At 47.2% G+C, this 12,098-nt stretch overlaps 1 protein-coding gene across 1 annotated transcript; it reads left to right on the top strand.

The window, feature by feature from the left end:
- Positions 1-336: 336 nt before the first annotated feature.
- cbx4 (chromobox homolog 4 (Pc class homolog, Drosophila)) lies at positions 337-7,375 on the top strand. Its single transcript, XM_084036500.1, has 5 exons — positions 337-675; positions 777-820; positions 1,461-1,526; positions 3,497-3,563; positions 4,622-7,375. Exons 1-5 carry the CDS (start codon positions 607-609, stop codon positions 6,020-6,022), a joined length of 1,647 nt encoding a protein of 548 aa, XP_083892626.1. The 5' UTR covers positions 337-606; the 3' UTR covers positions 6,023-7,375.
- The last annotated feature ends 4,723 nt before the right edge of the window (positions 7,376-12,098 follow it).

The raw sequence follows: 12,098 nt of genomic DNA, 5'->3' as shown, positions 1-12,098 counted from the left end.
AAAACATATTTGACTGATCTGCACATGATCCGTTTTGTGCATTTTTATGAAATATATGTATTTATGCTATAAAGTCATGTATTTATTAACACCCACATCATATATGTGCTAAATCCATCAAAAGTATGTTTTCCTCTCGTGAATGGTCTATCAGCTGTTGGGAGGGGGGCTTCCCGCGAGACTCGCCATCGAAAGAAGTAGATTTTACGCACAAGTGCTGTAACAGTAAGGTTCGAGTTTCCAGATCTCCCTCCCGCAGTCCAGTACGCGCAGGATCAACCCCAACCTCTGTGCAAGCCCCCCCCCTCCTCCCCTCTGACGTCATGCACCGAGCCGAGGCTATTGCACGAAAAGAGCTGCTCGCAGCCGCACTGTGGATATCTGTATGCTCATAGCGAGGACTGTGCAAGAGAGGGAGGGAGCGAGAGAGAGAGAGCGAGGAGGAGAGGTGGAGGGAACACAGTTGAATTTGGATACAACTGGAAAACTACCAAGCGCGCACAGCACGCACCGAGCGGAAGGCACATCGACGGTGCGTAGCCCGTACATCCCCCCCTCCCCTCCTCCCACCGACGTCCCCCTCGCGATCGGATTCAGAATCCGAGAATGGAGCTCCCGGCCGCCGGAGAGCACGTCTTTGCGGTGGAGGGCATCGAGAAGAAGCGCATCCGCAAGGTAAGGAAGAAGCGCTTTTTGCACACGTCGTGGGCGGCGGAACGCTGCGTTTTGCCGCGAGAACCTCACCAGATTTCCCCTCTTCTCCCCAACCATCACAGGGCAAGATCGAGTACCTGGTCAAGTGGCGAGGCTGGTCTCCCAAGTAAGTGTCTCACGGTATCCCCGCTGCAACGGGAGGGAGGGAGGGAGGGAAGGAAATGCGCAATTTTGCAACAAAATCAAATGTTTCTTTTTTTTTTTTTTTTAAATTGCATCAAGGGCGTGCGCGCGCGGAGTTTGTGACCGAGCGCGCGCGCGCGTGTGTTAGGGGTCGGTATGCGTTTCAGTGTATCCGCGGATGCCTTCACTAATTTATGCGAGGGAAGGAGGAGGGAGGGGAGGTGGGGGGGGGCACAGCCATGTAATCCCGTTTTAATTATTTCTGCTCTGCCAGCGAATTTACGAGACAGTGGTGCTAAAATGGCGGACTGTACGTCGGTGCCGGAGGACCAGCTTTGGAGAGCACATATACGCGGTTCGTCTCTCGGCATGTCGGCTCTGCAGGCGCGCGTCCTCGCGGTCGACTTTACGGTCGTTGCACGTTCAAAATGGAAGGATGTTTGGAATAATGCACGAAAGCATCTTCTGACGTGGAGCTGGGGGGGGGGGGGGGTTACCTGCTCACCGGCTGCACGTTATAACGGGGAGGATAGGGGGTGGGGGGGGGGCGTGTGTGTGACAGTTGCATAAATGAAGTTGGCACGTGACAGCTCGCTGACAGTCGCTCTCTCTCCTCTCCGCAGGTACAACACATGGGAGCCCGAGGAGAACATCCTGGACCCGCGTCTCCTCGTCGCCTTCCAGCACAGGTGAGAGGTGGTGGACTTAGGACGAGGCCTGCGCAGCCTCCACTTCAGCCATGGCCTTATATGGGCATGGGAGGAGGGGCGCTGATCCCCCTCCTCCTCCTCCTCCTCCAGTCTCCTGGGGGAAAGCCTGGGGATGTGGTAGTGAGAATTCCTAAATCACACTAATGGGAAGATCGGACATGCGGAAATAGGCATGCTGGTAACACATGATCATGTTATTATGCGATTTAGTGTCAGGAATCAGGGTGGCTGAACGCACGCCGTGACCCAGTTTCACACAGGAAGTGGGTCTGCCCCCTTATTTTGCCAGAAGGTGCACGATGGACCGGTAAATAATGAAGCAACCTACAAAATATGTGTTTATAATCACATTTTCACTAGTGTGCAACTGCGCGTCTTGAGTGGGGACAGGTGCTGGAGCGGCAGCTGCAGGACATGAGAGCAGTTTGTTGTGGTTTCATGTGAGGAGGCCAAGTTGCTGCCTGATGGGAATTCACGTCACTATACCAGCCTGAGACGCTCACGTGATGAATCACATTGCGAGTGCTGCCTTTATTTTTTTTTGCTTTATTTGAATGTTCTGGAAAACAGGATATCTCACCTTTAAACCAACCAAACCTGCTTTTCAATCTCGGGTCCAGAGTGCGCTTAATACAGATAATCAGAAACGCATCAACGTCAATCAGAGGCTGTTAATGAATACAAATGGCCCTGTCTTTTTTTCTTCTTTTTTTGGCTCGCCTGCACAGCTGGACCCACAAGGCCGGTCAGATATACTCTCTCTGTCGGCCGCCGGGCGGCTCGTGGGACGGGGTTAAAGACGCGATGGCTGGGGAAAGGAATTTGCGTTTCTGAAAAGGCTAATTGACACACAGTGCTCTCCAGCGTTTCCAGTATACCACTCTCATATTCCCCCGCAGCCTGCCTGCCTGCCTGGCTGTGTGTGTGTGTGTGTGTGTGTGTGTGTGTGTCTGGCTCTTTGCTGATGGTCATGGAGGGCTGCCTCTGCGCCGTGTGTGTGTGTGTGTGTGTGTGTGTGTGTGTGGATTCCTCTCTGCTCCCAGAGGATGGGGGATGGGGATCCGACAAGGGAGGCTGTAATTGCCAAATCTTCTGTGAATAGGGGTCACCCCGTTGGACGCTGTTTGGAAAATCGCACACATTATGGCGTTAAAAAAAAACGTAGACTGTTTATTGTGGCGATTTCTTCCTGGCAGCTCCGAGGAGTTTGAACATCTGCAGCGAAGAGGCCCCGACAATAGGCTGGATTTACCCACGAAGCCCGGCGGCCCGGCCTTCACCCACCGCCGGTTATTTACGAGCCAATGATGAGTCAAGGTTTATATCGGGGAGCAATATTTCACGCGCAAGCCGAGCGCTCGGTCTCGTCAGTACAACAACAACACGTTTCCCCGCTCTCCTCCCTCTGTAAAAACAGCTCCCAGAGATGTTTGCTACTTGTCAGATATTCATCACCCTGCATTTTTATGGGGTGTAGGCGTTCTCAACAGCAGCGTGCGTCCCAGAAGTGCTTTTTTTTCTTTCGTTTATCCCCATTTCATCCCTGGTGACCCTAATTAGAGGTTGAATGTAGAAGGAAGGGCGTGCTGCAGGAGGGAGGATGTTTGAAAGACAAGCAGAGATTTTCCCCTGCTTTAGCACTTAATTGAATTTCTCCCGGATAATGAGAATATGGAATGGGCCGATTACCATGGAGAGCTATGCAAATACGGACCACAATGCATTGCAGCGGGTCACACGTGAGCATTCATTAGTCCTCCAAATCTTAAACTCCTGCTTTTGACCTTGAGTAGGTAGAAGAAAATGAACGTACTCCAAATGTATTTTTCTGTGTGGCCATGAATAGATTTTGACATGCGTGAAGGTGAAACACTTTCAGTCAAATGAGATGTTTTGTACGGAAGGTAAACAGTGCACGAAAATCTAATTATCTTGTTGTTTTTTCGCAGGGAGAGGCAGGAGCAGCTGATGGGGTATCGCAAACGGGGACCGAAACCAAAACATCTTCTACTCCAGGTAATAATCTTCACCGTCCATGAGTCATCACAGTTCTGTGGAAACGTCCTGCTATTCTTATTAAATGGTGGGCGGGGCCTGTCAGGTGTTGTGGGGCTACAGTCATCACGGTCGCGGGTTATTAATAGATTTCTTTGAGAGAGTGGGAGTGAGCGGCACATTGAGGAGGGCTTTCTACAGCTGGATTTGCACACTCATCATGAAACAGAGTAAGCTGCCCCGGGTTACGTCGCATGAGTGCACTCCTTTTTTTTAATCATTATTCATTATTGCTTTCATGCTAAATGGCTTTAAATGCAAAACGCAGTTTCACAGAGAGCTGCCGGCTCTTTTTGGACCAAGTTGAATCTGTATCAGGAGAATGTTTCCTTTCATTTTTGCGAAAGGCAAGAATAGACGGCGGAGAGTAACACTTGTGCCGTGCTCTGGCTATCTTACCTCGGCTCAGTATTCGAGCCAAACGTGATTATATGTGTTTTGAGAGACCTCAGAGCTGTTTGCTATGCAGTGTCACTCCTTAAGAGGCGTAGCACTCAGCCAGAGTCACACGTAGCCAGCAATCAGGGATAAAGCGTGACATGTCTGGTGGCACTTCTCTGACCTGAGGTCAGAGCCAAAGCGTCTTGAGCGTTCCGCTGCAGTGCCCCTTTGACGGCCCGGAGGGGTCAGCCTGTACAGGGGGAGGGGGGTGAGAGGGTGGGAAGGAGGTTGAAGGCTCAGCCCTGATTGGTTTATTTCAGTTTCCTTCCGATTTATTGTCGCTGCTGTCAGAGCTCCTTTTAAAGGGCCGATGCAGCAACTTTACTCAGACAAGTCAGCTTCCTTGTTATGCTCAGCTAAGAGTTGTTTCTCTCCAGGAGGATAAAATAACCCTGATGACGTCAAAGTGATGTCGTCAGGGTGATCTGATTCACAAAATGGGGCCATGGTCTTTGAAGTGCAATACTAAATTGGCCTAATTTTAATGTACTTCTGAAAGATATCGTAGAATTCCAATCCTCATTATCATTATTTGGCAGGTGAAATGTTAAACCTGCTGTCTTGTCTCTTTCTTCCAGGTGCCCTCGTTCGCCAGGAGGTCCTGTATCCCCGCAGGCTTCGAAGAATCACCTCGGGATGCGGAGGCCGGCCTCAAGTCCGACCCCGTCCCGGTCCAGCGGCCCCAGCCCCAGCAGTACCAGCTCAACAGCAAGAAGCACCATCAGTACCAGCCCGGCGGCGAGGAGGTCCCCGCTGACCAGCCGACCAGCGGCAAGAAGAAGTTCATCTACCAGCTCAACAGCAAGAAGCACCACCATTATGAGCCCGACCCCAGTATGTACGACGCGCAGGCTTCCCGGCTCAAAGAGGTGGTCAAAGTTCAGGAGCCGGCCAGCAAACTGGCGAACCCTGGATGGAACTTACCGCTGGCCCTGCAGCAGAAATGGGTTCGAGACAAAGACACGGGCTGCTTGAGCAAAGTCAAAGAGCTGGCGGTGGAGGCGAGGAAACCGGCCGTTAAAGACGCTGAGAGCGAACACGCCCTGAAAGCCAACCCTAAAGACGCGACGCTGCCTAGCGCCGTCAGTAGCAAAATGAAGATAATCAAGAACAAAAACAAGAACGGACGTATCGTCATCGTCATGAGCAAATACATGGACGGCAACAAGGTGCACGGGGCGAAGGGGAAACACGGGGAGCCGTCGAGCGAGGCCAAGCCCCAAAGCACCAAACCGTCGGAGAACAATCCAGCACGCACAACCAAAATGGCGGAGCACCCGGAGAACGGTATCCCCAAGGAGCTCTGCGATGGCAGCTCCCTCCCCGCCGCGGAGCATCCGATAAAGTGTTCCCCGAAGGACAGGCATTTCTCCAAACCGTCGCCGAGCACGGCGGAGGAATACAACACGGAGGTGGCTCGCGGTCAGGCCGATTTACCAGACGACTTACCCCTTCAGCTGACCGCCAACTCGCCGCTGACGTCGTGGGCTGTAGACGCCAACGTCCCGACGTCCATGGACCAGATCAGGATCCCCTCTTTCCCCAACGACCGCAAGCGAAAGCTATCAGACCCCGCAGAGGACAGAAGCGTCTCCAAAGCCTACCTGACTTCCAGAAGCTTCAGCGTCCCCAGCACCGTGGTCACGCCCCCTCAGGACAAACCCATGGACCTCCACTGTAGCGGCCCCCGCCGCGGCAGCAGCACGTGTGCATACGAGGTGGCGGACTCCGGAAGCCAAGAGGAGCCGATGGATCTCAGCTGCCCAAAGACTCGGAAGCAGGCGGAGCCGGAAACGCAGCCGGAGGCCGAACCTGCCGTCGCAAACGCACCGCCCGCGACTGAAGGCACGCCGGAATCCCCCGAGCAATCGGAGGAAGCGCCTCTTAAAAAGATCTCACCGTTTATGGGGAATATCATAATCACGGACATCACGACGAACAGTCTCACCGTCACCTTCAAGGAGTACGTTTCTTTCTGAGGAGCCGCTTTGGGAAAAACGGGGACTAGCAGCGATTTTGGATGAACCCTGTCGATATGTACATGTGTAAAAACGTCAGAATTTTGTATATTGTGGAAATTTATAATTTATCATTCAAAAAAAATCAATATGTTTCTTATAATGTTTTATACTGTAACTTCCTCTGTGACATCGTAGCCAAGAAAGTGCCCTCGAAAGATTTGAGCGAATGCATTCAGGTGGATGTGTTCCACTTTAAAAAAAACCCTGTTTTCTTTGTCATATGGAGCGTAATGGGATACTTTTGCTGTTGTTTCATACCTGTACCAAACCTATAACCTGCGATGTATGAAGGTTTATACATATTTTGTATGAATAATATCACTTATTTTGGTCCTGATAGACAGTAGAGAGGATGTGGTTGAGTACATGATGATCAAAGATCAAATTGAAAGCACTTAATTGCATTTTCACATGTCGGTTCGTGTCATTACGAGAGAGAGAAGCGGCCGTTCTCTTGATGTCTTATTTCATTTTACTCTGTTTTTAACCCACAGACTGAATTGGCATATTTTTGTCACACATTTTTTGTTTCCCCGTTAAGAAAACGGTGTCATTTATCAAACGCGTCCCGTTAAGATGACGTCAATCGATTCAAATGTCGCTATCATGACCTTATTGTTGACCTCACATACTGCTAGACTTACTTTAAGAAAAACACATAAACGCTAGTCTCATGTCGGAGTCTCCCGTGTCACAGAGATTAGTGACGTTCATCTCATTTTGCTTCTGAAGCTCATTGTATGATCTGACAAATCTGCTTATTGCTTTAGAAGAAGAAGAAAAAGCTACCAGGGTCGAGTGTGTTACGCAGATTTAAATGTGAGTTGCGGAGGCTGCCTTTGTACACTGTTACACGCGAGCCCCATGAGTGCGAGCTGTTCTGATTATGCTGCTGAAAAAAATTCAAATGTCAAAGCTGTTGGATGTAACCTACATTTGAGTCGAAATTGCCTTCTACGCACATTTAATGCAAACCAGTAAGAATGCTAAAAATGCTATAATAATAATAAAAAAAAGAAAGAAAGAAAGCATATTTATTGATGTTTGATTTGTTGTCACGGAGATGCTCTCCGCATCGGAAGCGACGAGTGATTCCATTGAACAGCTGAAAAGATATTTTGAGCCTGTTTGTTACTTCTTCTTTTTTTTTTTATCTCTGCCGTTTGCTTTGTTTTGTTCATTCTCGCACTTGCTTCAAAAAAATCAAAATGATTGATAGAAAGCATGTTCCACTGCAGGAGACGGTGGACTTCGTCGGCACAGCTTACTTGATGGTCTGTTTCACAATAAAGAAAGAGAAAGAACCTCTCACATGTTGTGGCGGTGATGTTTGGTGCTTTGTTGGCATGCCGTTTCCCTGGGTCTCGCGTTGGGCGAGATATTGACGTGTCACTGTTCGTGTCCATGTGGTTGTTATGGACCTTTTCCTGCTGATGCAGAGAAAGAATGGAACAATAAACACTAGACACACTAACTCGGTTGTGAACCATGAATAGAAAAACAGATCCCATTGCATAATCACAAACCATTCTGCACAAAGGGCCCTCTATATTGCGTAACTGCAACGACCACTTGTATTATTAAAACTTTAGCCGTGCATTATTTTTCTACCGCGGCTTGACCCCCCCACGCAGGAATGTAAACACGCAACACAACCGGAGGGAGGGCTCTTATGTAACCCTTCTATCGAGGAGAAAGGGCGTCCCGCAGGGCAAGTATTTGGCCATCGCTGCCATGTGCCAGTCACCTGTACCACGTCTGCAATAGGCATTTCCAGATCGTTGTGTAACTTTGCAATAAAGTGCTGTGTTGTCTCGTAAAAAGGGTTGCGTCGCCATGACAGCAATTCTCCCTGCATTATTATCTCACAGTAAAAAAGGCAAGTTCAGACACACAAGGATGCACACGCAAAGTTTCAGGTATACGCATCTATGCACAGCTGACCTTTCATAACACCCTCATGTCTGTTTTATAGGCTACTGTCATTTTATTATGTTGATTGTTCATCGATTATCTCCTCCGAAGTGGAGGTCAGAGGGCGTCGTATGCTGTGCCGAAGGTAAGGCCTGTTAAGTATTATATTTGTTGATTGTGTAATTAAAAATGACCTGACTTAAAGGGGGGTCATTGAAAGGCCTGAAGCCATGACTCTGATCTGAACATGTAAGCAGAAAATGTTGGTATCATGCTGGAATCTCAAGCCTGTGACGAGATTAAGTCTTGAATGTTGTGAGTGATAGAAAGGCCCAGGAATGTGTGTGTATGTGTGTGTGTGTGTGTGTGTGTTTAAGACATGTCCATTCTACTTCAATCAGATGGATTGGACCAAGAATGCCATAGATTCCCAGCATTTCCACCCATTTTCTTTTTTTAAAGCAGAAACTTTCTCTCTGAACGTAATCATTCGTCACAGAAAAGCCTTTATTTTATGGTCCCGAGTGCATAAACCCTTAAAAGTAGCCAGGCTTTAAAGATCTGTAATATGTATAAGACTCTTGTGTTAGTCTATAAACTCATTTTCACTCACAAAAGCATGCATCTTCTCCCTCCCTGGGAGGAATTAGTATTATAATAACATAAGAGTAACAATAAATGACTGCCATGGGTCACTTTAAAATCAGAACGTTGTTATTTGGCCTGTGTGATACCGAAGTCTAACAAGGGCACAATAAAAATGACAACCAATCCATACCAGGCCCACAGGGGGACTATCTATGGCAACCCAGAGACACGCATGACAGCACATTTTCTCAGTCGATATCGGTCGATATGAGGGGAATTTCAACGCCCAGCTCGCATCTCTCCCTGAAGGCTGATCTCTACAGGCCGTCCACGGCTTTGTACCACCAGCTATATGAGTCAGTCATACATCCGACCGAAACTGAAACATCGTTGAGCATGGGGGACATATTTATAGACCAAGTGTGATGTTTCACATTCCCCCTTTATCATCGTCTACCCAGCAGCAGCAGCAGCAGCAGCAGCCTGCACAGTGTCGGTTTGATCCGGTGGATCCTGTCAGCAGCAGGCTCGTTTGGGTCATTTAATTCCCCGCGTGTGACCTGTTGCTCAGCAGATTTAATTGATCATGAATTGATCACATTTTAAAATGAGAAAATGACAGAGGGGTGTATTATTTATGGAATTACTGATGACTTCCTGGGGGTTTTTTTCAGCGTAAAACAATGGGATATTTTATTTATTTCATTTTTTATCTAGAAAAAGCTAATGTAACCCCCCCCCAAAAAAAGTGTCGACAAATGAGAAGCGGTGCTGTTTTCTATCCGACTGCTTTCTAATTCAAAGCACGCGCTGAAATACGGCTTCACAGTTTCTGGCTTTTTTTTTTTTTTCATGTGCGAGCCACCTTCACAGCAGGAAAAAAAAATGTCGCCCGGTGAAGTAGGACAGTCGACAGCGAGCTGTGCGCAGCAGTTGCCCAGAAACCAGAGAGCCAATAATGTTCTCACACAGCCCGCCACTGTTTATTCATGTGCGGCTGTGTCGCCATTGCGGCTCCCGCAGACTCACTTTCTCATCGACTCGCAGCCAAATATGGAGATCACCGCAGCAGCAGCAGCAGCAGCAGCCCCGCGCGCTCTCTGCACGCGCTCGCCGCCTTTTTCTACCCCTTCAACACAAACCCCGTGCACGACTCGAGCCATTATACTACCGACAGGAAATGTCGGTCTACACAGGCTATGACTATCAAAATGGTGGTTCATATTTCGACGGCGGCCCACAAACGCATCTTTTGTCTGCGGCGCGCCCGCCTTTTGTCTGCTCCACCGCGGGGAGAAAAGGCGCAGACGGCGGCGGATATCTCTTAAATATAATAATCTATCATTCGGCATCGTGGACGTGGACGAGAAGGCGCGAGGACACCCCCCGCCCCCCACCCCCTCGTGCACATGCTGCGATTTCATTTCACACATCTGCGGTAAACGACCCCACGTCTAATTAACCTCGCAAATGATGACGCATAAAGAAGAAAAAGCCTGCGCGTTTGCGTCCGCGCGCGTCGTTTACGGTGAATATTAGCGTCAGGATGTCGTGGTTTTGACGAAATAGAGAGAAAGGGCATTCGCGTGCAACGTTATTTCAATAATGCTAATAATTGGAGATAAATCGTGCCGCGTCCTCCTGCGAGAGCTTTTAAAATATAATTATCCGACCCAGAGCATCGACAAAACGGCTTCAGTGCGAGAAACCTGACGAGGACTCTATTCCTGTTTTATTCATTTAATGAATAAAGCCTCACAGGCCCGCGCAGGCTGCGTATTCTATTACTATTCTAATAGACATGCTGGAAAAGAGGGAGGAAATCGAAGTTAAAATGTGAAAATGCATATGATCCAGTATTGCGCCTGTTAATTTCATTCCATTTCCAGGTGTAATCTATTTGACCTTCCGTTTAGTTCAGCTGAACGGGTGCTGTAGATGAGCTGGAGCATTTCTGACGTTTCTCTGGGCGAAATGTAAGATATAGGCCACATGTATTCTCCATCTTCTTCATTTAGTTTGATTCCACGTGGATGTCTGATGAATGCAGAGCACAGAAAAAGGCCTCCAGGAAACAGAGGAACGCTCGCACTTCACACATTTTTGTTTGAGATTTGTGAGATTCCGCGTGAATGCATCATCATTATATCAGTCGTTCAATGTTTTCCAGAAAAACTGGCTGCTTGGCTAAATAAAATAAAATATTATTATTAATAATAATTTGCTTCTCACTACAGAAATATAAACATTTAGTTTGAACAAGTATAAGGGCTTCGTTTTATTTTTAAGATAATCCCAGAAAATACAAAACACTATAATAATAATAATAAAATAATAATGAAAAAATGTTTTGTTAATAATATTACCACTGGCGTCACTGAGGAATAAAATAAACCTTAAAAAACAGCAGGCCCTCATGACCATATAACCTATAAAAAAGATTAAATTTTATATTTTCTAAGACATCTGTATCGTCTGTGCAAAACGTAATTCCTTTGATTGCATATTGTGATCGATTGGCTCTCAATATACTGTCGACGGTTCAGCTGGTTTATTATAATTTAAACATTTGTATGTAAATCACACACTGTCCTGTTGGATGGAATCCAGTCAACCAAATAAAGTTAGACTTTAACTCAAAGCTTTTCCATTCTCCAAACATGTAGGATTTATAATGATGTCATTAACCCCCTCAGAATAAAAACGGTTATGATTATAAAGGCTGTGAATATTACTTGCTTGAAGGAATCAACATTTATAGGGTCGTTTTGGACCATATTTTTATTTCCATGTCCTATTTGGTTCTTCTCGTGAAATCAAATGAAAATCTAAATAAACCGACGGCTCTTATTGTTAAATGCAACATTAAACAACCATATTTAGCCTCTGGGATGATCATTAAAAACAGAGCGTCATTTTTTTTATTTTTCACCCCACAGCTTGCGTAAAATCTGAAAGCGAAAAGGGTCCAATAACGCACGTTGCTGCATTCTTCTTTAGAAATTCAGCACCTGAACAGCTGGAATTGCAAATGAAACGACATCGTCTCAAATTGCAGTGAAGAAATTATTTTAAATAACCAGGAACAGGAACCTTTAGACTCATCAACATTAAAGTGTGTCTGAGGATTACATGGGGCAGATATCTGACCGTTTATTTCCCTTTGGTACATTAAAAAAATATGGGATTTGTATTTGTGAAGATATTAATGTCATTTATTTTGTTAGATCTATTTTCCACGCCCTTACATATTGACTTACATTTCCAGATAAATGTAAATGTGCGTCAGGGTGAAACCTGTCTCTCACTGACTCTCTATTTGTTTTAAATGCAAGTGAAATTAAACATTTTTTTCTTCTGGTTCTGGACTCTACGGACCTCCCTCTCTCGGGGACCTCAGGGGGGGTCCGTGGATCCGCTCCGGGAGCCTCTGACTCCGCTTGTCCCGCACCGTGCCAGACATTCCTGTACAGCAGCCAGAGCAGCGGGACTCCTCCCCCTCCGCTCACAGACCCGGAGCACGTAGCAACAA

The sequence above is a fragment of the Eutrigla gurnardus genome (genome assembly GCF_963514095.1).
Source record: "Eutrigla gurnardus genome assembly, chromosome: 20".
In the NCBI taxonomy this organism is placed as follows: Eukaryota; Metazoa; Chordata; class Actinopteri; order Perciformes; family Triglidae; genus Eutrigla; species Eutrigla gurnardus.
The sequence above is the reverse complement of the archived record's forward strand: the minus strand, read 5'-3'. Positions and strand labels throughout refer to the sequence as shown.